This window comes from Vigna unguiculata, chromosome 4 (assembly GCF_004118075.2).
Source record: "Vigna unguiculata cultivar IT97K-499-35 chromosome 4, ASM411807v1, whole genome shotgun sequence".
NCBI lineage: Eukaryota > Viridiplantae > Streptophyta > Magnoliopsida > Fabales > Fabaceae > Vigna > Vigna unguiculata.
The window spans coordinates 42,629,807-42,655,017 of record NC_040282.1 but is presented as its reverse complement, the minus strand read 5'-3'; the positions used below and the strand labels follow the sequence as shown (position 1 = coordinate 42,655,017).

Below are 25,211 nucleotides of genomic sequence, written 5' to 3'. Positions count from 1 at the left end.
TTTCCCTCCTTTTATTAAATTAAAAAATCTACTCTACAAAAAGATTTAGAAAATATTTTATTAAAATTAAAAAATATGTTCCTTAAAAATTAAGAAAATATTTTATCAGGATTAAAAACTCTACTCTTTAAAGATTAAAAAAATATTTTATTAGGATTAAAAAATCTGCTCCTTAAAAATTAAGAAAATATTTTATTAAAATTAAAAAATCTGCTCCTCAAAAATTAAAAAAATATTTTATTTCATATATTATAAAATTTACTTATGAATTTTGAGTGACAATAAAATTTGTAGGTACTTACGATCCGTGTTACGATCTTCCGATTTAAGATTTATATTTTCTTTCCGATTTTGAGTAGGATCTCGATTTTGACTACATGGTATTGAGGTGGCACAATCCAATGATGGTATTGTTATATCTAAAAAAAATATGCATTGGATATTTTGGAGGAAACTGGATTGATGAATTCGAAACTTGTTGACAGACCCATAGATCCTAGTACTAAACTTCTATCAAATCAGAGGGAGCCTATGTCAGATGCTGAACTATATAAAAGGTTAGTTATATTAGATATCTTATCTTTATCTTCTATCTTCAGATTCTTTGTTATTTTTCTTTATTTTGTATATTGGGCTTAGCCCATGTCTCATTTATTATAAATACATTACCCAATATGTATTTTTACACAAGAGGGAGATTAATCTTAAACCTATTTTCACTATATTCAATAGTAACAATAAATCAGCTCAAGTCATAGGGTATTGTGATACAAATCGGGCTACTTGTCCCATGAACGAAGAGATCTACCATAGAATATTGTGTATTGCTTGGAGGGAATCTAATATCTTGAAAAAGTCAGAAGCAAAGTGTTGCTGGCTAATCTAGTGCAAAATTTGAATATAGACATACTGCCCTAGCTACATGTGAATTTGTGTTGATTAAACAACTCCTTCAAGAGTTGAAATTTTGTGAAAATGAGTAGATGAAGCTTTTTGTAACAATAAAGAAGCTCCTTACATTGCCTTCAATGCAATGTTTCATGAGAATTAAACATATAGAAATTGATTGTCATTTTGTTAGAGAGAAGATTTGTCCAAAGATCTTACAACTCAAGCACTCCTAAATCTATAAGAGGACCTAGGATTTAATTTATATGTTCCAAGCTTGGTGCATAGCATATGACCTATATGCTCCATATTCCGGTGGTGTGTTAAAATGTAATGTTACTTTATTATTTATGTACCCAACTTCAGGGTTAGCATTTTATGTAAGAGCCTTGCCTCATTTTGTAATTCATATATACATCAATAAAAAGCCATCAATGTTGGTTGAATACGCTATTTTTCTCCATCTTATTTATCAAGTATATGTATCAATAGGAACATTAGACAAAATTAAATTAAATTTACCTGCTGCCAACTGGATCCTCCTTGCGGCCAAACACATTTATGGCATGCTCAATTATGGAAGTAACCTTCTCTCCCATTTCAATTGCATGAACAGAAAAGCTACACCATAATGTCCACAGTCAGAGACAAAAGATAGTACAAAATTTTCTCACTAAAGGAAATTCCAAGAACAAATAAGGAAAAACATTATCAGATTCACTGGCCATTTCAATCAAGAGGGCTCAAAGAAAAAGATATATAAGTATTATTATCAGGGATTAGAAAATATTCCAGAAGCAATATTCAAATTGTGTTTGATTAAGTTGATTCAGACAAAATTTTCATCCTTTTACCATGCACTTCTCTTCATTCTACGAAGTATATCCTTTTATTTAAAAGTAAATAAATAAAAATAAATTGCTAAATTAAGTGAACGATAAAAGAACAATCAAATTTATCAGATCAAAAGGTTTAGTTTTAAATGTATGACGTCAAAAAGACAATGAGTGCAGCCATTGTAAGCCTTGGTAGTTCTCTTCTGAGAAAGAAACTAACACCAGCTTTGGCTTTCAAAATTTGGTCTAGCAAATTTTCCACTCCATCCCTATGTTAACCTCAAGGGTTTTATGAAGTAAATCCTCTAAATGTGATGCCAAAGCAGTCTGCGTTTGTGTTTATCCACAAACTATTACAAAATAACTACAGTTTTTTAATAATTATTGAAATTATATTCTGTATAATAAACCAAACAAAATAAATTAAAATATGGAAAAGTTACTCTAAGGTGGATTCTTGGTCTTTTGCTAGAATCCAATTCTTATTCCTTCTCGTTTGTGTTGAAATAGAAATGTTTGTAGAATATCAATAAAATAATTCTTTTATTTTAATCCCTTCCTATAAAATTCTATAACTTAGTTTCTATTTTTTCCAACATAGAATCTTTCTGCAAGATAATCTTTGATGCTATATAATATGTAGAGAACAAATATAAAAGAAGACTAAAATGGATTTAGTTTCTATTTTTTCCAACTTAGAATCTTTCTGCAAGATAATCTTTGATGCTATATAATATGTAGAAAACAAATACAAAAGAATAAAATGAATTGATTTTTTTGAAACATCAAAGGTCATTTATATGAAAAAAAAAAAATATATATATATATATATTAGAATTATCAGTCAAAATCCCTACTGTATTGAAATTTAAAACTGGTATCCATTTCAGAAATGTAGAGTGCATAATGAATCATAAGAGCAAGATGATGTCAAGCACTAGTCAGTAAAGTCAAGGCCAGATGAAAAGAAAAAAATAAACAAGTTACTTGTAATTTATGTGACTGACAACGGGAAGGTGGTGCCATCGCATTTTATCCATGTTGCTTTTGTAAAATGGAGTAAGAACTTCTTCATGTCGAATCCGAGTGTGTTCAAAGATATGATCAATTTTGGTAAACCAACGCTCAATTTCTTCTGGGAGAAGTTTGAATTCTGAAAGACACAAAGAAAAACACTATAAAATCCACAGTCCAATAATAAAAGACAACCAAAAAAAGTTAGTTGTCAAGTATGTACCATGGCTGCCCTTCCCTTCAAATCCTATAAATATAAAATTCACAGGAACTGGGAGGTGGATGGAATCAACTTCCTGAAGCTTTAGATAATTAGCAATGTTACCTGAAATACAGTAAAATTATTTTTAAGACTAGGTGCTTAAATTTCAAAGTAAATTGCAGAAGGTTTAGCCGATCCTTGCTTAAAGTACAACTACTACCATTGTGGTGATCAAAATATAATAATATATGAAAACAAGATAAAAATGTAATTAAAGCAAGATAAGCTAGGACCATATAAAAGGTTTGGTGCTACCGAGATAACAATCGTCCTATATTATATTGGAGGTGGAACAAATAATAAGAGGATAGGATTTAGTCAATGAGACATGAGAGAAAGGGAGAACAGAGAACCCATAACCCACTAAAATACTCACAAAAATGATAGGAAAACCACCTCATGAACTCAACAAAAAAAACAGCAAAGAAGAGAATATAAGGAATATTGGAGAAGAAGAAAATATGCACCAATGGTGGTTCTTTCAGCTTTAGACTAACAAAGAATAGAGGTGAAAATGGCCAAAGGTTTAGAATTAAAAAACCCGGGTACTTTAGGGTCACAAAATTAGTAATGGGTCATAAACTACGCTTTGTTTTTGGACTAAATGATCGGATCTACTGGGCTATTGGACATATTAAATTCCATACAGATGAATAAGGAAGTAAACCACAAACATTTTTTCACAAGTATAATATAGCCTCCAATGGATGAGAAGGAAAACTCCACCTATTTAATCTTTGAAATGAATTTCTACACAAGAGAAAATAAACAACTAGCAGCCTGGGAGCTAAGAATTTGACAATCCAAATTCACTTCTACAGCAATAAAAATAGCATAAACTTATCTTGGATAAATATTCATTAAATAGAAGAATATAGGATTTACATTATCAAACAGCAGTAGTTCAAAGAAACAAATTAATTTACGAAGACCTTTAAAAAATGCATAAATACCTGCATTGGTATAATTAAATGAGCTTGATTTTCCATGGCTTGAAAACTTCAAATCATCAAAATCTGAAAAGCCAGCAAACTAACTAATGAGATTAAGAAATTCTCTTACTTGATAATGAAAAAAGAAGGTTAGACTCAATGAACAAGGTGTCAACATACCATTGTGTATAACATCCTCACTCCAAAAGCGACTCCTTTCTTTGAGGTTAAACAGTGAGAATACAGATGAGCTGCCACTTTTGCGAGTTTCAATAGGAGATCCAAGTGAACTGACTATTAAGAACTGATAAAAATCACAATAAGCGTTTACGTTATGAATGTCTTTATTTCCAGAAATAACAAACTTATCATAGGGATGTGAAGAGGCAACAAGCACTAGCTATTAAAAAGAAAATATAACGAAAAAATCAACAACAGAAAGACCTAAAAAGTCAAAATATATCTAGCTAAATATAGAAAACAGAACGGTTATGCTTTCTATCACATCTCTAGATTAATTCTATCATGGATCAAAAACTAGGTTGAAACTAAGAAGAATCACGGATTCATCTCCCACCCTGATTCGTGTTGTACTATTGCGATCTGTCCCTGGGATAATGGACAAGATTGATGACTTGTTCATGATATAAAGTAAAAACGTATACCAAGGTCAGAGAAGTAAAGAAGGTAGAAGCCTCAGAAACAAAGCCAGAAACATGTGCTACACGGGAAATGTCATTTGAATAGAGAACAAGAGGGATACTGAACAAAGAAGAACGCAGAAATCATTGGTCTGGGTTATTAATATACAATTTTCATGAGGTGTCCTGAAGGAGAAGGTAAACTTCTTTGGACAACGAAAATCAAGAATCATGGCTATCAATCTTGGATTATTAATCTACAATTTTGTTTCAGATTCATATATTTGAATAGATACTGAGTACAAAAAAAAAATGGGGAGGGTGGGTGAAGTTGATGCTGCGGAATCAAAGACCAAACAGAAAAAGAAGAAAAAAAAGAATGAAACACAGTGGATGGAGGACGACAGGACTAACCAAGATGGGTAAGGCCACTGCAGAAGAACGAATCATGGTAGGTGGTGCCACTGCACAAGGAAGAACCACGCTTTGTATTTGGGGACAAACCCGGCCAGGGCAACCACAGAGGGAGACACGCAAAGAGTGTGTAGTAGGGTTGCGAAGTTTCGGATGTAGTTTTACAAAATTTACATTTTAATATTTCAAAATCATCCCCTTTTAAGGTTTTTGTATTTTATTAATAGTTTTTATTTAAATGTAAATCTAGAAAGATTAAAAATAGTTTGTATAAAAAAAACATCCAAATAACTAAATTTTTAATTAAAATCTATTATTTTTATTAATCCCAATATTTGATTTTCTAAATTCACATAAATGTGGTATTAATAATGTTGGCTAATATAATTCATGACCACAATATAATTAAGGTTAAATGTATAAAATTTCAAACAAAAATAAATTTTAATTTAAGATTAGATCAAATAAATTTTATGAATTAAAAACGTATTTAATTCTATAATTAATTAATAAAAATACATGTACACATATCCTAATGCACTGAGTAAATAATATCGTTTCATCCGCTTCAGAAAACTAATTATACGAAAACTATAATTTAATAACTTCAGAACAAGATAAATAATTAATTAATTTCAGGTCACTAATTACAAAAATAAAAATTATTAAAATAATAATATATTTTTGTTCTAACCGGAAAAAAAAAATAACAAGTCACTTGGAATTTCTAATTCTATAGAGTTATTATCCCAATAATGCTCCCTCCATAATTATTTTATTTTTGGTAACATAACTTTTTGCATAAGAAAGATCACAACAAATACTAGTTTTTATTTTTTATTTTTTCTAAAATATTATTACTTTATTGATTTAATTATAACTTATTTCTTAATATTAAAAACCATTGTTTTTCTAAATTTTATGTTTTAAAATGTTTGTTTATGAATTGATACATAACATAACATATTTCTTCACCTATACTTTGTTTTTATGTAAAACAACAATTATTAATAATAACCAAGACAGTAGTATCTATTATATCTTGACAACACTACACAACATATTATTTTGTTTTACTAAGAAAGTAAATTTTCATAAACAAAACTTAAATGTTGGAGAAGCCTTTTGAATAAGGGGAAACATATAATACATTTTTAAATTGTTACTGAAATACAATCTTCTTAGTTACATGAGTTTTAACACTACAATAATAAGAATAAGCTTAAAAAAACGCACCATTATTCCTGGCAAATTGAGATAAACTAATTAAGTTTTTAGTTACCGAAGGAACATACATGTTATTAAGAATAAGATGTTTAGAAAATTTTGAAGAAAAAAAATTTATATTGGATTAAATACGTTTTTGGTCCTTCAAATTGGGATTGGTATTTTTAGAAAAATTGAACTAATTTGATCCCTAACTCTATAAATATATGGATTTAGTCTTTTTAATTAAATTTATTAAGTTTATTTAACGTTTCAAACACATTTCATTATGATATTTTAGTTTGTTTACACAGTTTGACACACTTCAATGTTAGTTGAGAAACATTTGAAACGTCAAATAAATTTTAAAAAAATGGTTTAAAGGACTAAATTTACGCATTTATAAAGACAAGGGACTAAATTTGTTCAAGGTTTTTATGATGGATTAATTCCAATTTTCACTAAAAGTTGAAAGACCAAAATCATATCTAACCCTTTTATATTACCAAACATGTACCATTGTCGATATGGACTTTGTATGAACCAATGTAAGAAGTCATGATAGACATATTATAATCATCATATGTAATGTGATGAGAAGCCTCATAATCAGGACACCAAAGGGGATCAACCACTCTAGATGCGTCACTTGACAAAGGAACAGGATGAATTACTTGAGAGATGAAAGTTTAGGACTGAGATCATTTTTATTGTTCCTTCGGCTAGAACCTTAACAGTGTTTTGACCAGGATCATTTCATTGCCAACCACCAAAAATCCATTACAATAGGAGTTATTGGCGCAGCCAGTATTTGCTTCAGTATTTTGTCATGGATAAAAACATTTTTGGCATGAATAAGAGTTGTATCTTCATGCTTTCGCCTTTCAAGCCACTCTTTTTTTTTCATGAGAAAAAGAGATTAAATTTCATCCACTACATACGAATCAATGTGAGAAATTATAGAAGTAACAAATCCATCAAAAACCGTATCAATATACTTTTCATCAAAGATATGAACACCAATAGCATAAGTATGTGATGCATAGTAGACATCTAAACTTTTCCAACCCTAGGATAAGGACCCAAACCAACCATCTTCGTTAAGATCGGGGAAGACATTGCAGCTAGAAGCCATAACATCAATAATTGATCTTGTTGGACACATTAATCATAACCAACATTGATAACTTTGTTTATTGCATCTGTTGATGAAGAAAAATGCTTCGAAACATCAAAACCCATGATGAATTGCTCCAATTTGAAATTGCAAATGCTTGCAAAAACTTGTTGTTTCCACACCAACAAGTGTTGATCCTTTAGTTTTATTGCAATAGGCACGTGAAACGTTTACAAAGAATGGACATATCGCTGAGCGAAAGACATAATGATCTTATCTTACTTTAGATACCATTTAAGATCACAAGAGACATGAGAATGAAAGATAAAAGGTACATTAAAAGCTAAGTAAAAAATTACAAAGCATAGTTTATGGCATTGTCTTATATAAACATCAAGAGAACACTAATACATTAAAGTTATCTTTTAGTTAAGTATGTTTTCAGTTTCTGAATTTTGGCCAAAAATTGGAATTCGTCCCTAGTAGAAACTTTGACAAATTTTGGTCCCTAAACTTTAAAACTTTGACAAATTTTGGTCCCTAAATTTAGGGACCAAAATTTATTAAAGTTTCGGCAATGGACGAATTCCAATTTTTGGTCAAAGTCCAGGGACTAAAAACATACTTAATCCTATATTTTATTTATATTTATATTCATTTACAAATTGACCATATTTTCATATAGTATAAATTTAATTGGTACAAACTAGAAAAGATGCATGATGAGACAAAGATGTCAGCACTTACCAAAACTACACTAAAATGTAGGGTTTGAGTAGTGGTCAGCTTGGGTTGGGTTGGGTTTGGTCCAACCTGCCCAATGTGGCATAATCCATATTTAGCATTTAAAAATCCAATTTGACTACTTAATTTGTTGGATTATTCGGATATGGATAATTCTAAATACAATTAAATCTTGGCGTGCTATTTGGATTTAACTCTTAATAAAAAAAATTAATGACGACATTTAAAACCTTGTTCTCCTAAAAAACAACAAAAAATGAAACTCTCAGATCCACAAATAACAAAACTTATCAACCATCTCAACCAAAACATGATCCTCAACACTAAAGGTGAGAACTTAAAGGTGAGAACTTTTGATGCATATCACACATCCAGAGAAACCACACAAAGAAAACAGAGCATTTTGAAAACGACCAACAAGCATCATACACACAAAAGTAAATTTGAACAAAATAACACCAATAACATAAACCCTATAAGCACTTAACTACATAAATCCACCCAATCTTGCAAGCGGTGAATTATTTAAGCCCATTGCTAACAACCTAGCCCATTTCATATCCCTCCATTTACATAAACCCTAAAATTCACACACAAACCTCATATGCTTATCCACCCACATACATATTATTTCTACCAAAATTTTTCTTCTTAATCCACACAAGCAAAGCGTAAAGGTGTTGACTGCGACAATTCGGGCATGGCTTCGGTGGGCTTGGGCGTGGTGGTGATAGGGGTCGTGGAAGTCATGGAGGTCGTCGAGGGCCTGCCGTGAAGAATAGGACAAGTGGGTCCTTGTTACGAAACTCAAACGCATGGTGAAAAATGGCACGTAGGACTTCCTTGTTTCACGTCCTCAAGGGCTCTGATCCTTCAAAGGAGGAGCTTGATACGATTTTGGAGAGTTATAACTACTTCTTCATGGTGTTGGAGAATATGAAGAAGTGATGGAAGCCATTGGATAGGAGCGAATCAAACACCTCAAGAATCATAAATCAAGCATAGGAACAATCCACATCAAGCATGAAGCATGAAAATCAAACACTAACTTGAATTGGAAAATCATATATATTTTAACAACACAATTTTACACAAGAATTCAGTGTTTTACATCTAATATCAAGAAATAGAAATTGCTCTTCATGGTGGAGAACCTAAGATTTTACAAAATTGAAAAATAAGGAAGAAATTGGAACCATAAAGTAGAAAAAATCTCTCTTCCAAGGTTCTTAACAACTACTCCATGCCATTGTGAGCTCAATTGTGCCTCCTATTCGCATCTCTGCCTCTAATTTCCATCCTCTTTAACCCAAAAGGGGTAAAACCTCCATGGATGAAGAAGGAGACCCAAGAAAGAGAAAGGACAATTTCCCGACACCTCTAGCAGTCTTCAAGAGCCTCTCCTGAGCACCTAAGGTGTTTCTATTAGTGAAAAATGATGAATGTCCTAAAACTCCCGTCGAAACATGATTAAATGACCATATTTGCGTATCAGTTCGACATTATCACCCAACGAGGCCTAAAATCAACGCTCTTTGACTTTTAACTCGCTCGACGAGTCATATTTTCGCTCAACGACTTGAATACGACAATTTTCTAATGTTAGGCGATTCTAATGTCCCCGACGTGAGTATTTGTCTAAAAATCAATTTTTCTATTTCAATCATACTTCTTTGAATTCCAACTTGTTTTCCTCACCATAATTACTTCTTATTGACTTATTTCACACAATCATAATAGAGATAAGAAGTAAAAAAACATAAAACAACTCAAATATAAGAACACCGGGAAAACAAGATAAACTTAAGAATTAAACAAGTAAAAATTATGAAGAAATTGATTTTATTCACAAAACTAAACACCACGATATAAAACAACATCATCAATATTATTTTATAATTTATAAATCTTACAACATTTTAATTCAAGGATCATTTAAGCCACAATTTTCATCACCAATCTCATTGAGTATTCTCTATGCTCTTTTTACAACCCAACATCAATAAATCCTCAACCCTCTCCCAAAATCTCTTCACTGAAAAATTTTCGATCACCTTTCCATTAATAGTGAATCGTTAAAGAAATTTCCCATATAGGTCAAGGCTCTTCAACAACGTCGTCCCATGGTCAACTACGACGAAAACTATGCATGAACAATGGGAATCCCTCATCCAAAACCTTTGACATACTACCACATTCCCCACTTTACAGTGCAAAAAATTATATGAAGTTATTAAATATGAGTTTCACACTTCCTAGGTGCACGTTGTAGAACACAGAGGTAGGGACTAAACAAAAATGTTGGTTACGCAAAAGTGAAAAACACCTGCTGAAGCTTCAGCACGGTTCTCAAAATGAGAAGAAGACCGGTGAGAGCATTATCATCTGTGATGAGGTACATTGCAAAATTTACAACGTTCATAAGAAATTAGGTACAAATTGTACTAGATACCCAAAACTGAAGATAAAAGGTTGCTTTCTGATAGGCTACAAGAGTGAAGCACGGTTATATCCAACATTTTTCTTCCAAAATTTCAGTGAGGTTCATCAAACAGCTATTAAATTGTTTACAATGATGAGGCTCGGATGAATTGCAGAGACAAACATATTGACGCAAATAAATACATCATACGAAACTGCATCTTTAATTTAACACCTCTAGAAATAGATTTTTACTAATCAAATTTCCATGGGAGAAGCTCCTGGATCTCCAGCAGCTGCACCTTGATCTGGACCAGAAGCCTGGTCTGTGGGAGCATCTGGCTGAGCTTCTTCAGCTGGAGGTTCTTCCTCCCTCACAATCTCAAAAGAATCAATCAACTGTTGAACAGTTTCCTGATCTAAAATGTGGAATGGTTCACCAACTCCAACTACAGCAATGGTGCAGACAGAACTCCTCAGTTTTTCACCTTGCAAAGACTCCCTAGTCGCTATAAGTGCATCTTTGATAAGATCTTCTCGAGAAGAGCCCACGAAGTTATCAAACTTGCGTTCCAAATATGTCTTTGCAGCTTGAGAGCGAGACCCAATAGCAAAAGCCTCATATTCAAAATAGTTTCCACTCGGACAGTTGTAATAGAGGTGAGCTCCTGATTCATCTAATCCCGCTACCAGAAGACCAACCCCATATGGTCGTTTCCACGATCGCTGTGTACAAACCTGCAACTCAAATTCTGAATTTTAACAAACATACAACACGCAATTCACTTACTCGCATGACCTAAAATCGAAATTAAAGAGCGGAACACTAAACGAGTAGTTCCAATTCCAACAATTAAAATGCACTCGGACCTGTGCCTTGTCGGCGAGCTGAACAACGAGCCTACCCACGGGGAGAGGGGACTCGTAGGTATAGTTATAGTTGATGCACTCGGATCGCATGTAGCGGGAAAGGACTCGGCCATCGGCGGTGAGGCCGGCGATGGCCACGCCGATGTGGTTGTCGACCTTGAAGATCTTCTTTTGGTGCGAGGAGAGTTCGGAGTTGGCCTTGTTGACACATGCCAGAACCACGTGCGTCTTGGATCGGAGACCGATCGCTGCCGAGCCCTGCTTCACCGCTTCCATCGCGTACTCCACCTGGAACAGCCGCCCCGCAGGGCTCCATGTCGTCACATCCGTGTCGTACTGGTTTCGAAACATTCTCGATTCATCAACAAAACCAACCCTTTGCCCTTTTCTTCCTCCTCTTCTTCACTCTCGCTCTCTCTTCCCCCTCCTGCGCTGTGTCTTCAGTATTGGACAAGTTAGGTCATGTTTCACTGTTGAAATTTCTTTCTGCACCACCCTTTTTTTCCTCCACACCCATATATATATATATATATATATATATATATATATATATATATATATATATATATATATATTAGTGACTACATGGCACCCTAATTTGAGATGTAGGATCACCATAGCAGTAGGAGTGTAACGTTGCTTGATTTGTGAATGTAGTGATGGCTTCTTTTGTTCGTGTGGCTCGCAACCTTTTCTCGTCTTCCTTTTACTCCCATCTCTTGAAAGACCGTGCTGTCGCTCAACCAGCGACCAAGACCATACAGAATGCTGTTGCACAGTCATTGTCAGTTGTCAGGAACAATATCACACAACAAATTAAGAGCAAACTTAGAAGTGAAAAACAATTATTTTTCACATCTTCCGCGTCTTTGTTCAAAGGTTACAATTTCAGGAACCGGCGATTGCCAGTTAAGAAAGCACGTGAGGCTTACGCGACGCAGAATACGGCGGTCGAACTTGCGTTGAATTCTGTAGTAAAAGTTTTCACTGTTTCGTGCAGTCCCAACTACTTACTTCCTTGGCAGAACAAGTCCCAGCGCGAAACAATGGGCTCTGGTCAGTTTATTTTACTTACATCAAAGAAACCCTGATAACTTTCATCTATTAAGTTTGATATTCATTTATGTATATCATTCTAAGTTTTACAATATCTTCAAATAATGTTTGTTCAAATGATTGAGAATAAAGTTGCACATTTTCTTCCGCAAATATTTGAGAATAAATTTGCATATTAACTCGGTTTCTTCTACAAGCTATAGCCTATTTGTAGTTCTTAAGGTTATAGTTACAAGGCATATTTGGACAAGCTTCTCCATGGGCTAATTTTAGAAAAGAAAAACATAATAAAAATTTGAAATTAGCTTCTCCATATGCTAGATTAGCTTATGTATGACCTAATTTGTAAAAGTTATCTCATGTAACTTTTTCGATTTTTTTTAACTACAGTATGAGCTAATTTTAGTTTATGGAGAAGTTAATTTTGTATTTTCTTATGTGTCTTCCTAAAAGGGTTTGTGAAGAAGTTTGCCCAAACAGTCCCATAATTGTTGGAAGACACTTCTAGTTCATCAATGGAGACTTTGATTTGAAGCTTGAATCTCGAAAAAGGCAACATTAAATGTTTTTCCTATTGTACTGTAAAATGGGACAGAAATGTGCTTTGTCTCAAGCTTTATGCACTTTAATTGTGCAATAGGTGAAAGTTACCACCATTCCTATGACTAGTGCAAGCTATGAAAATGTGAAATTGCCTAATGTACTTGCACTTCTTCTGTTATGCAAAATCAGTATCTTCATTTTTGAACTGTTGAAAGCATGATTTGAGTAGTGTTCTCCAAGCATTTTTTTTTTCCTCTCCAGTAGCTGCGTGCCCTTTGAGCATTTTTTCTTTCCAATAACTGTTATCCTCTCCGGCAGCTGCCGCACCCACCAAACATTTTTTCTCTTCGACAGCTTCTAACTCTTCCAAACCTCTTATTGCTCAACAGCAGCAGTTGCCCCCACCAAGCAGTTTTTCTCCACAGCAGTTGTTGCACCCTCCAAGCAGTTTGCTCTCTGGCAAACAACTGTGGTCGTAGAGCATTTATGCTCTTCAACAACTTTGCACCCTCCGAGCACTTTTGCTTTTCTCCAGCCTCCGTGTTCTCAAAGCAATTTTGCTCTTTGACTGCCGCTGTACTCTCTGAACATTTTTGCTCTTCGGCATGCACCACACCTTACGAATATTTTTTCTCATAGGAAACTGTTGTGTTCTCTGAACTGTTTTTTCTTTCTGGTAGCCACTGCACCATATGAGCATTCTTGCTCTTCTATTGTTGCCATGCTCTTTGAACTTTTATCATTCTCCAGTAGCCACTATGTCCTTCGACCTCCTGAAACCAGAGTTGCCCTTTTCCAACAACTACGTTGTTGCTTGAATCAAGGCCCATCATTACCTTGTGTGACCAGCTCCTTGGCATGCCATCTTTGCATACTTGCACCAAATCAATGCATGAAGCTGTCATCACTAGCTTTCTCAGCTCCAACAACTAATTGATTGGCATGCCACTTGGTCTCTCAAGGGCTCTCATGGTGATGGCATTTGTAACAAACTTGACTCATGATACATATGCTCTAACTTGAAGGAGGGGGGGGGGGGGGGGGAGGGGGTATTAAACATATGATTTGACTACATTAATGACATGATTTGATTACATCAAATAGGAAAGTATATTGGCAAATATCTAACATTATTAATTCTTGGTTTTGTTCCTTATTATTGTATTTCTTCTTCATTACAAATAAGAATACTCATGTGTTTACACAAAACATATCACAAGCAATCCTTTCAACACAAATAAAGAGCCTTTATTCATGTACTTACTAATTGAATTGAAGTATATTTGTTGCTTTAAGTGTTCCCCATGATGTAATCCATATGTTATTCTGTGATTTTTAATTGTTATTTATTGTGTGCTTTCAGGTTTTTAATTATCTCAAATTGGTTCTGTATGGATTTGATATATATATGAATGGACTAAACTAAGATTGATTAAAATTATAAAAAAATATTGATAATATTCAACTAAATGGCTAAACTGAGAAAAATGCATATATTTGAGGACTAAAATGGTAGTTGTTTGTGAATTTATTGAAGTATTTGTGCTCTTCACCGTGCTTGTTTTCTTTTATGCCTTTTCCTTTCTCTAAAAGATCTTTATGATGGTGATGCAGGGTTTGTAATTTTGGGTAGAAAGATTCTTACAAATGCTCATGTGGTAGCTGATCACACTTTTGTACTTGTAAGGAAGCATGGCTGTCCCACCAAATATAGAGCAGAAGTCAAAGCTGTTGGTCATGAATGTGATTTAGCTATATTGACTATTGAGAATGAAGAGTTTTGGGATGGTATGAATCCCTTGGAGCTTGGAGATGTCCCATTTCTACAAGAAGCTGTTGCTGTTGTGGGATATCCTCAAGGTAGCAATAGTGTATGGATTAACTTCTGCTACATATTTTGTGTTCTATTCTTCCTTGTTTTTGAGGTACAAAATTATATATTATTAAGAATGAAAATAGAATCTATCACCAAAGAAAGAAAAGACATCATCATGAATAATAATAAATATGAATATAATATTAAACCGCAAGAAATGTGCAAAAATATTCAGCCTTATTTGATTATTTCCTAATCTATGCCTTGATTTTATGATAGGCTATTTATTGCTTACTGATTTTTTTTCCTGAATGTGGCAGATTTAGTTTCCTCTTTGGGACTAATTCTGTTTATAAATCAGTGGCTGCATCATTCAAAATGTTCGGAGAAATAAAATATGAAAAGTTATATGGACAATTACACTCTGGCAGAAAAACCATTTCTTTGATATTCTGGTAAAAAATTCTAAAATAAATTATGAGAAACTCCATTATGTCTGTAGCAGGTGGACACTTTCTCCAAGAACCCTAAATCCTAAACCCTAAACCCTAAATATGTTATTCCATCAGAAGGCAGTTTTGTTATAATGCAAGAAAGAACTAAGTATGCATTTAATTTAAAATACATTTAAGAAGAAAAAACTCTGGCCAACAAATCTATAATGTGCATTTCTATTGGTCCTATTAAGCGTTGGTTTTAGATTTTCAGAGGGATTTATGCCAGTTTTGCGAAGAAGAAACCCCTATTGATTAGGGGAATGCTTAGAGTCCAAAAAAAGATTCATAAGAAAATGTACCTAAGCACGAAGAGAATCAAGGTCCAGATTGCTCTATTCGGTTTGGTTCAAAGCATAGAAGAATTGAAAATGTAGTGAAAGAGTTAGCAACCCTAATTCACCTGTTTCTTCATTATTTGGGTTCCTAAGTTGAAATTCTTAAGAAATATTCGTGGAAGTAAAATTGAAAGAAATGTTTAAATTGAAAATGATTCAAATTAAAGACCCAACAGACATTAGGTAAAGCCTCTAAGGATGGAATATCTCTCACTGGAACACTTCCCAAAACTTGATGTATGAAAATTAATGTTCTAAAAGAAGGTTTTCCTTGAGAAGCAAACTTCCAAGGACTTAGTTGATTTGCAATGATTGTAGGGTTACAAAGAACCTTGAGGGTTATTTCCAGTCAATGTTTCCCTCTTTTTTGTTTGATTCTTTTTAAGGAAGGGGGAGGTTCTTTGAGGCCCATTTCTACTTCTCTTTCTCTTGGAAAACTCTTCTTTAGCAAATAGAAAAATAAAAAGGTTATAGGAAAGTGAAATTATAGTGAAGTTATGTTGGGCATGCGTGGCATGGGAATCTTTGAACATTGAGCACTTGTAGCAGAGGTGATCACTCATTTGAATTAAATAATTAGTGTAGGTGTTTGTTTGCAGGTGGTGACAACATTTCAGTCACCAAAGGAGTTGTTTCAAGGGTTGAACCCACACAGTATGTTCATGGTGCATCACAGCTGATGGCAATACAGATTGACGCAGCCATAAATCCTGGGAACAGTGGTGGCCCTGCCATTATGAGCAATAAGGTTGCCGGAGTAGCATTTCAAAATCTTTCAGGTGCCGAGAACATAGGGTAAGTGGGACTTCTTAGCCTTTGTTTTTCTTGAGTTCAAAGCTTAAGATTCATTAATCTCTCTTTTTTCCAGTAGTTTTGATTTCATGCATACCAGTATAATTCACAAATAAGTTTATTAATAAAAAGAAAAAGTGAAAGTTATTCTCTGAAACAAACGATATACACATTCATAAAAAGGTTCATTTGGCTAACAGAATCACAAAAGAATCATTTCTTGCTCATGAAAGAATTTGTGTAAATATTCACATTAATGATCACACACGTACAAAATGAGTGGAAAAAACATGCAAAAAGGCAGGGAAAATTCAAGCCAATGATCATGATTTGTTATTTTATTATTTCCTTCTTTGTACCTAAATTGTTCTTTAGGTATTGTTAAGGGTGTGGAAAAATCCGGTATAGTTTTATGGTCTAGGAATCCATCGGACACCAACACTCGTACGATACTTGTAGGACACACTATGTCTAATCTGAAAGATATTTTTTATCTTTGACATGATTTTGATGATTAAAATAAGGAACAAATCTTATTCTATCACTACTTTTCGCATATTGGATATTAGATAGATAGATTAGATTCATTTTTGTGTTAGTTGACAATGTGTTAGTTGATAGTTTCAAACTTAACATGTATATACACGATGTGTCCCGTGTCCTATGTTTTTTCAATTTATCCGTATCTCTATATCCGTATCCGTGTCGTACCGTACCCGTGTCCGTATCCGGGCAACATAGAATGCAAAGACCAAATTATGCAAGTCAAGAACAGTAAACATAATAAGTGGTTTTCTTGGAAAATTAGCTCATCTTGAGGCACAAAAGCTGAATAAATGATAGAGATCAGAAGAAGTAACAGCTATGCTAAGAATTAGGTTAAAATAGGATAAAAACAGGAAATATCAAAATCAAGGGAAAGGAGGAGGAACATTTTCTGAAGCCATGGATCTCTGCTTTTGATACCATATTGAATGAAAAACTGATGCCAACTTGGGATAGAGGTATGGAAAGAATGTTTAATAGTGTTTTTCATCTCTTACCTTATTCATTTATAGGATTTCCTTACATCAAAGATACACAAAAAAGTAATTGTAAATTCTACACCTATTGGTCAGATAGGTAATAAATACTATGCATAAGTTAACCTATTCTCGCAAGTTAACCCATCCAATTAAGTTATTCTGACATGAAGCAAGTTGTGTGATCCAGGGGTGGACATCCTGAAGATTGTGGGTTATTATTCATCAGAAAAGACTGAATATCTGTATGTATGAGGGAAGGTGATGTGTTCTCAATGGAAGGTTCTATTCGGTTGGATAGTGCGAGAGGTTGAAAGGTTAGGATGTATATTGAAGCTATAGAATATGAGTGAACCATTTGGGAAAATGATTTGAAGCTAGTGGGTGTGGGTTGAAGAAGGCTGTCCCAATAGGGTAATGGTTGTATTGTTGTTTGTGAAGGTAAGGCTTGGATTGGCGAAGCTGACAGAAATTTCCCCTATCGTTGATAGACATTCTAGACAAATGTTGAAAAACCAGGTCAATGAAATGGAAACACGAAAAGAAAAAAATGCACAATTGAGCACTTGAGATAGATAGAGAATTTAGTAGATATTTTTTTTAGAAAAAAAGCGAACAACAAAGGCGGTCCTTTTTAAAAAGGAAAACAGGGATGCTGCAGAAGAAAACTGAAACAAAATTGAAGAATATAGTGAAAACTGAAGAGTGTATTTTAAACTGAGATTTCGTACAAGATGAAACCAAATAATAAAAAGATAATAGAACTTTTATGTGGAAGAAAGTGAAAGCTTGTGAAATAGAGTAATTAAAATATGAAACAGAAAGAAGAACATACATAAAATAACAAGAAATAATTTACATACTAGAGAGTTTTATACATATCTATAAAGCTCTTCTCTAAATTTAAAGCTCATATGTTGAAACCTGTAGCAAGGCATCTTCCAAGTGCAAATAGAGCATCAAGCTGTGAGAAATTGTTTTAGTAAAATATATAAGTATCCCTAAATTTTACAATCCAATTGGTTTAAAAGGGAGAATCAGGGAGGAGTTATCATGAGCAACCTTTCATCTTGTAACAGAAGCCGGACAAATGTGTTAGATGATGCCATTGACTGCACTGCATATCATCATCACGGAGTTACTAGATCATGTGTACAACCATGCAAACTATCATCACGAAGTTACTAGATCATGTGTACGACAATGCAAACTATCATCACGAAGTTACTAGATCATGGGTACAAAACCATGCAAACTATCAAGTATTGCTTTTCTGATCAAACATAAATTTTGCACACTAGATTACTTCCTTCCTTTCATATCGGATGTTGCAGTTACATAATACAGTTTCTCTAATAAAGCATTTTGTGTAGAAGACCATGGAAAATATATTGGATTTTGTGAAGCATTCTATATTATATATTCTGCTTTTCTGATCAAACATAATTTTTGTACACTAGATTACTTCCTTTCATATTGGATGTTGCAGTTACATTATACCTGTTCCTGTAATAAAGCATTTTATATCTGGTGTAGAAGAAAATGGAAAATATATTGGATTTTGTTCTCTGGGTTTGTCATGCCAGACTACTGAAAATGTGCACCTCAGAAACCATTTTAGCATGAGACCTGATATGACTGGGGTGATTGTAAGCAAAATTAATCCACTTTCAGATGCATACAAGATTTTGAAGAAAGATGATATTATACTTTCATTTGATGGTGTTCTTTTAGCAAATGATGGGACAGGTGTGTTCTTTCTTTTCTGTTTCCTGAATTTTCATTTATACATTTTTTACTGTATAGATAATCATCAAGAAGTCTTAACCAAATGTGGCTCAGATGCATATGATATGGAAAGAATAAACATGGTAGCAACTATCTAAGTTATTCCATTTATTTGAGTTCCTCTTCTGCTTTAACATTGCATGTCTGCATTGCAAGCATCAACCTGATAGAACAAAATGCTTAGGTGCAATGGCAAGGTATGAGACTTGAGAGTCCTCCCACGCTGAAAACTGTCAGAGCATACTCTATATTTTTGATATTGAGGTGTATCCAACAGGTTGTGACAACTGTCGTAGTGAAAGTTGTAACTAACTCAACCTCTATGTATGCTGCAGTTCCTTTTCGAAACAGAGAACGGATAACATTTGATCACTTGGTGTCTATGAAGAAACCTAATGAAAAAGCAGTAGTCAGAGTTCTGCGGGATGGCCAAGAGCATGATCTTAGCATTATTCTCCAGCCCGTATGTTATTATGTATTTCTTCTGTTTAATAAGTGAATGATTGTTCTCAACTTGCTAAGAAACAGGATTGTGTTTATGGCCTGTTTGTGGTGTTTTGGTAATCGCTATTCTCAGAGAGTTGCATTTTTTTTTCAATGCATGCACACGGGGCAGTGTTGCTGCATTATTGATTTGTGACTTGTGATGTTTTTTCTTTCTTCTGTTTAATAGGATACACTTTCTTATTTGCGGTTGTACTTTCCACTCTGTGGAAAACAAGTTGAAATGATTTCTGTACTTGTTGATTGTAAGAGTAGTTTAACTCTGGTTTCATGTACAACAGTAGTAATCTATTTCTTAATTTTGTCAGCCACAAACTCTGTTAGTTAGAGTAGGTTTTGACTCTGTTTTCTTGTACAGCTGTAGGGTTCTTTAACTTTGACAGATGTAAACTCTAACTAACTTTCAGTTAGTTAGACCTATGTATATAAACAGTGTACAGAACAAATTCAGTTGAGTTTTCAATATTCATTCAGATAAAAGTTTCTATCAAGGTTTCTTTAATTATATCATTGGTTGAGTTTATAAATTTTAGCTTAATTGAGTAGACGCATAAGGATTCAGCCGCAAGCTATGGGTCTTGAAGTATGGGATTCTATTGTGACCTTTATAAAGGCTTTGGGTTCTCCAAGTACAATAACTAGCTTTTGTGATGTGGTTCTCCCACTATTATTATTAAAATTCTAAAGAGATGGCACTCTCCTTTATATAGAGTGTGGACTACTCGTATTTATATTCACGATTTTTCAACTTAAACTTGTAGAACCTTGAATTTAATTTCCAGCTATAGTAGTCACTGTAGTTTTAGTGTTCTGTTGTATTCATAATTGATTAAGGTCCCTTCCATTTCTTCCATTAAACAAAAGGGGATTACAACCCTTAATTTTGTTTTAACGTTTGATCATTTTTTAACAAATGAAGGATGGAGTGATTTATTTGAACTGAGATTGTTAACTATACAATGTTGCGGTTAGTTGATGTTTGCCATTCCTGAGTTCATTGCTTTCCCTCCTAATTACATTTTTGTGTTACCTGTTGGTTTAGGAGTTTTGTTAAATATATTGCCATCGACATTTCAGATCCAACCGCTAGTTCCAGTCCATCAGTTTGATAAACTTCCAAGTTATTACATTTTCGCTGGTCTGGTATTTGTTCCACTCACTCAGCCATACCTTCATGAGTATGGGGAAGATTGGTATAATAGTTCACCTCGTCGTTTGTGTGAGCGGGCACTAAGGGAATTGCCCAAGAAAGCAAATCAACAACTTGTTATCCTCTCTCAGGTAAACATCTTTTTAACTCCGGTGAAGATCTTATAAAGTTGATGTTTGCCATTCCCGTGTCTGTTATGTGTAATAACAGACTTGCAACTGGTGACAGCCAAGAGAGGGCATAGGTCCTCCATGCATTATGTCTTTCTTGACAGGCTTTTTTGCTTCGTTCCTTTGCTTTTCTGATAGCATTTCTTTTCCTGAGATTATAACAGTGTCTGTCTTTCTAACGCTTGTTGACATGTTTAACACCACATGAATTTTACTTCTTTTGCTAGAGTAAAGAAGGATTGACATATGAGGCTTCTTCTTAGGCAGCAACATAGTTGTTTGTGCCACTGAATGATATTTATAATGCACTCTAGTGGACAGAAAAACCTAGCATTTCCTAATGATTAGATTTACCATGTCAAATTAATTTTAAAAATTCAACTTGAATTGAAATATTTTGGCCAAAGGAGTGAAGACGTAGATGTAGAAAATAATTTGCCTGATCACCAATAAAATATCTTATAATTTGCCAGAGCTTTATGACTAAAGTGAACTTTCTCATTTAAAATAAATGACTATTAAGTTACTATATGATGCAGTTTCCTCGAGAATTGGTTTTAGCAAATGAATCCAGATATTTGGTTCAAAGTTGTTCTACTAATAATATCTTGTTTGTTTTAGGTCTTGATGGATGATATCAATGCTGGATATGAGCGTCTTGCAGAATTACAGGTGTCAGCTTGTCTATGGTTAAGGCATTTACTCATTTAGTAAATCATATATTGGTCAAAGTCACATCATAGTTTCTACTCACTGTTAGAATACGGAGTTTGAGATTTTACTAAATCTCACAATTACTCATTTAGTAAATCATATATTGGTCAAATCCATGCTTGGGTGTGATAGGTTTTTGGTTGCATTTACATAGATATTGAAAACTAACCACCTATCATTTCAATGATCACAAGAATTATTATAGACAAGAACTTTCTATACTTAATTTAACAAATGCCCAGGTATACATTAGAAATCCCAAAAGAGTTCTATACATTATTTTTGTTTCGTTTAGAAGGAGATAACCTTTCCCCAATGATCACAAAAGATGCAACCTAGGCCCAGACCTTTTGTTTCATATGTCTTCAACATCAATATTGATGAGAAAAATAAGTTAGGATCATTTTGATATTCGGTTTGGGAAAGGATATTGATGTCACACTCAAAGAAAATGAGAAGGCGAGTGATAAGTCATGCCATTGATCACCATAAGTTACCTAGATAAGATCTAATTTGGATTCTTATAACTCAGAACTCCAAAAAGCTTTCACAAAGAGAAAATTCAATTTTCTTTCAAAATTCATATCTCTATCATATTACAAGTCCATCCTTTTATAGGATGCATTAGGCAAGACCCTTTTAAGTACACATTAATTCTCAATAAGTAATCATTAATACTAACTAATGTGGCTTTAATTCCCATTATATGAATAATTACTTCCCATATTTAATTTAAAAGATAAAAATTATAAAGAAAACTTAAAATTACATTGACATAAAGGACATGGGTATGTTATGAAGAAAACAAGGTTAATAGAAAGTTTTGGAACATAAAGGACATGCCAAGGGATGACAAAAGAGAAACATTACCCCGTCAAGATATTGGAATACGAGTCTCATTGGCATATGATATGCTGCAATAGAGTCTAGAACCCAAGAGTCCTTGAAACATTAAATGAGAAATTGAAGTTCTTACCCGTCACAATAAAAGAGCTAGTACCAGAAAGTTGCTTACTTATAGACTCCATGTGAGATTTTAGATGTTTGATTTTAGCACTTAGTGCTTGTATTCCTTCTTCAATTGAAGAGGATGAAGGAGTCTTATAAGGATTTTTAGAATCTGAAGTTAGAAGATCAACATTGTTTAATGGAGTTGTCAGGTTAAAATCAATAATAGGGATTCCTTAGCTCCCTCCTAAATAAAACAGAATAGTAAGACAGAACTCTGGCAATATTGGTGACAACAGCGGTGATATCAGCAGCAACAAAAGAGTGATGTAGCAGCAGTGACGACTCCAGCAACAACTCTAGCGGATGGTAGAAGGCTGTGGCTCTGATAGATGGCAGTGGCTGGGGGAAATCGTGACAAAACAAGTTTGGTGCACTTCAGGCCACCACAATAACTAAGGAAATGGGTGCACTTTTGTTCTACATCAGTCTCTATATATACAGAACTCTAATCCTATAGTAATAATTACATAGAGATCTTATGAGTTTCTAGTAGTACACTTAATATCCTACTAAGAACAGAAAGTATGGAAGTGGAGTAAGAAAAAGCCCTTTGATGATGACTTGCCAATAACATCCTTGTACCCTCATTGGCATTGTTAGCTTTATTTGGACTTCAAGTTCCAGATTTAAAGCATAGTCTTCTGTACCTTTTTGGGTCTGAAAATTGCTCTCCCTGAACAGTAGAAGTTTGGTATTCGATCTATTGTAGTATCCATACATTTAGCATTTATCAATCATCTTTCCCTTTAAATGTCTCTTGCATATTATTTTTGATAAAGCACAAAACAGTCTTGAATTGTGTTTGCTAATTCCTCGAGTCTTGTTTGAAAACGATAACAAAGGTGTTGATTTCCCTATGTTAATGCAACCTGCAATTTAAGTGTTGGCGATAGAAAACTGAGGTCAACCTCACAAATTGTTGAACTACAATGCTAAATCTATCAAACCAGACTCTGAAGAGATTGTTATCGTATAAAGGCTTACAAAGATGGCACAGTTGGCCTAAATGCACCCTTACAGTGACAAGTCTCCTTTAGTCTTGCGTGGACCTTAATGACCAAATTTCACTTAAAAATCGAGCACAACCTACCATAGACTTGCGTGGTGTGAGGGGAACAAGGTCTCAATTTCTTTAGAATATCTAACAAATGAATAAAAACAAATTGTTTACATATTTTGATCATTGTTTCAAGTTAATACTGTTTCCTTAAAATGAATGATATATTAATTCCTGTTTGCTTTTATTTTTAAATTTTAATACGCAGGTTTTGAAGGTTAATGGGACAGAAATTGACAATCTAAAACACTTGCGCCAACTTGTTCAAAGCTGTAATGCAGAATTCTTACGAATTGATTTGGATGATGATCGAGTCATTGTCTTGAACTATGAAATGGCAAAAGCTGCCACTTCGAGCATTTTGAAGCGTCACAGAATACCTTCGTCAGTGTCCATTGATCATCTTGACACAGAATAATTACAATTCGGACTGACATGCTCATTTTGAAATTATTGCGACTTCTACCTGATATTACTGGGTTGTGATTAGTAGTTAATTTATTGAAACATCTGTAATAGCGTTCCTAAAATTTCAATTGAAAAGGACAGATAATGACAATACAAACGGCTATGAAACCTTATGATGAATAGGAAAATGAAGATTTCATTCAGTTAAGGATGTTTTGGACGTCTCTTACTTCAATTACAATATTTATTTCGATATATTAAAAAAGTCACATATTTTCCTTTAAATGTCATTTAAAAACAAAATTGCGATAAAAAGTTTTAAAAGTGATAATATCTAAAAAGTGGCAATTAACCTGAAAGTGTTATTTTCAAAAAAAAAAACATGTTGGAATAAAGTATATATTTATTGTTCAATAACTTGATTAATATATATATATAATATTGCGATCTCACAAGATATGAGAATCTTGGAAAAGGGTAGATAAAGTAAAAATATAATCATTTCAAAATCAATTATATATAACAATATAATATATAAAAAAGAATTCTTATTTTTTGTTCACTTTTAGTTATTATTTTAAAAATTAATTATTTTATAATTAGTTACTTTTAAGAATTTTTTAAGAATCTTTATTTTAACCATTATTTTAAAATTTTTTAAAATTTATCTTTTAACGGTTATTTTATTTAACAACTATTTTAAAATTTATTATATATATTTTAAAAATAAATATTATTAATTTTAACTCAAAATTTTATAAAAATTAAAAAATGCAAAATGTATTCGCTAGTTTAATTATAAACATGATTGTAGTAAAAAAACGTTATTGTTGCTAAATGGAGGTGAATGAAGTGAACATATTTTTTCATATATTTTATCCTGCACTTTCATATGGAGGAACTCGCACTGTATTCAATTTGGTGATGAATGGATAATTGAAGGAGTTAATGTTTATGGAGAGGTTAAGGATACGCAACCTCAAGACGAAGTTAATGCTGGAGG

General features: G+C 33.4%; 3 protein-coding genes across 4 annotated transcripts in view; 1 reads left to right on the top strand and 2 right to left on the bottom strand.

Annotated features, from left to right (window-relative positions):
* LOC114181358 overlaps positions 1-5,143 on the bottom strand; it is a 34,625-nt gene extending 29,482 nt beyond the window's left edge. Inside the window, exons 1-6 of one of the 2 annotated variants that reach the window (XM_028067783.1) lie at positions 4,988-5,143; positions 4,113-4,236; positions 3,954-4,016; positions 2,962-3,063; positions 2,712-2,877; positions 1,411-1,509 (exon numbers count right to left, since the gene is read on the bottom strand). In XM_028067783.1, coding sequence (XP_027923584.1) covers positions 1,411-1,509; positions 2,712-2,877; positions 2,962-3,063; positions 3,954-4,016; positions 4,113-4,236; positions 4,988-5,023 — 590 coding nt within the window. In that variant the 5' untranslated portion in view covers positions 5,024-5,143. Of the gene's footprint in view, positions 1-1,410; positions 1,510-2,711; positions 2,878-2,961; positions 3,064-3,953; positions 4,017-4,112; positions 4,237-4,987 lie in introns of those variants that run through there. The other variant, XM_028067784.1, reaches the window with a different exon arrangement.
* A 5,407-nt stretch (positions 5,144-10,550) lies between these two features.
* On the bottom strand, positions 10,551-11,854 carry LOC114180354 (proteasome subunit alpha type-1-B-like). Its single transcript, XM_028066656.1, has 2 exons — positions 11,346-11,854; positions 10,551-11,213 (listed from the first exon to the last, which is right to left on the bottom strand). Exons 1-2 carry the CDS (start codon positions 11,694-11,696, stop codon positions 10,734-10,736), a joined length of 831 nt encoding a protein of 276 aa, XP_027922457.1. The 5' UTR covers positions 11,697-11,854; the 3' UTR covers positions 10,551-10,733.
* LOC114180353 (protease Do-like 10, mitochondrial) lies at positions 11,659-24,416 on the top strand. The gene is made up of 9 exons (XM_028066655.1): positions 11,659-11,799; positions 12,003-12,401; positions 14,559-14,804; positions 16,192-16,387; positions 18,896-19,155; positions 19,530-19,657; positions 20,776-20,979; positions 21,640-21,690; positions 24,009-24,416. Coding segments are annotated over exons 1-9 (1,695 nt in total). The 5' UTR covers positions 11,659-11,798; the 3' UTR covers positions 24,219-24,416.
* Positions 24,417-25,211: the final 795 nt, after the last annotated feature.

Excerpts from the sequence above, each read along its gene's own strand:
- LOC114180354 (XM_028066656.1), bottom strand. The coding sequence starts at position 11,696 with ATGTTTCGAAACCAGTACGACACGGATGTGACGACATGGAGCCCTGCG. Across the intron at positions 11,214-11,345 it reads AGCTCGCCGACAAGGCACAG|GTTTGTACACAGCGATCGTG; the intron begins GTCCGAGTGCAT and ends TTTGAGTTGCAG.
- LOC114180353 (XM_028066655.1), top strand. Across the intron at positions 12,402-14,558 it reads GCGCGAAACAATGGGCTCTG|GGTTTGTAATTTTGGGTAGA; the intron begins GTCAGTTTATTT and ends ATGGTGATGCAG. Across the intron at positions 14,805-16,191 it reads TGTTGTGGGATATCCTCAAG|GTGGTGACAACATTTCAGTC; the intron begins GTAGCAATAGTG and ends GTTTGTTTGCAG.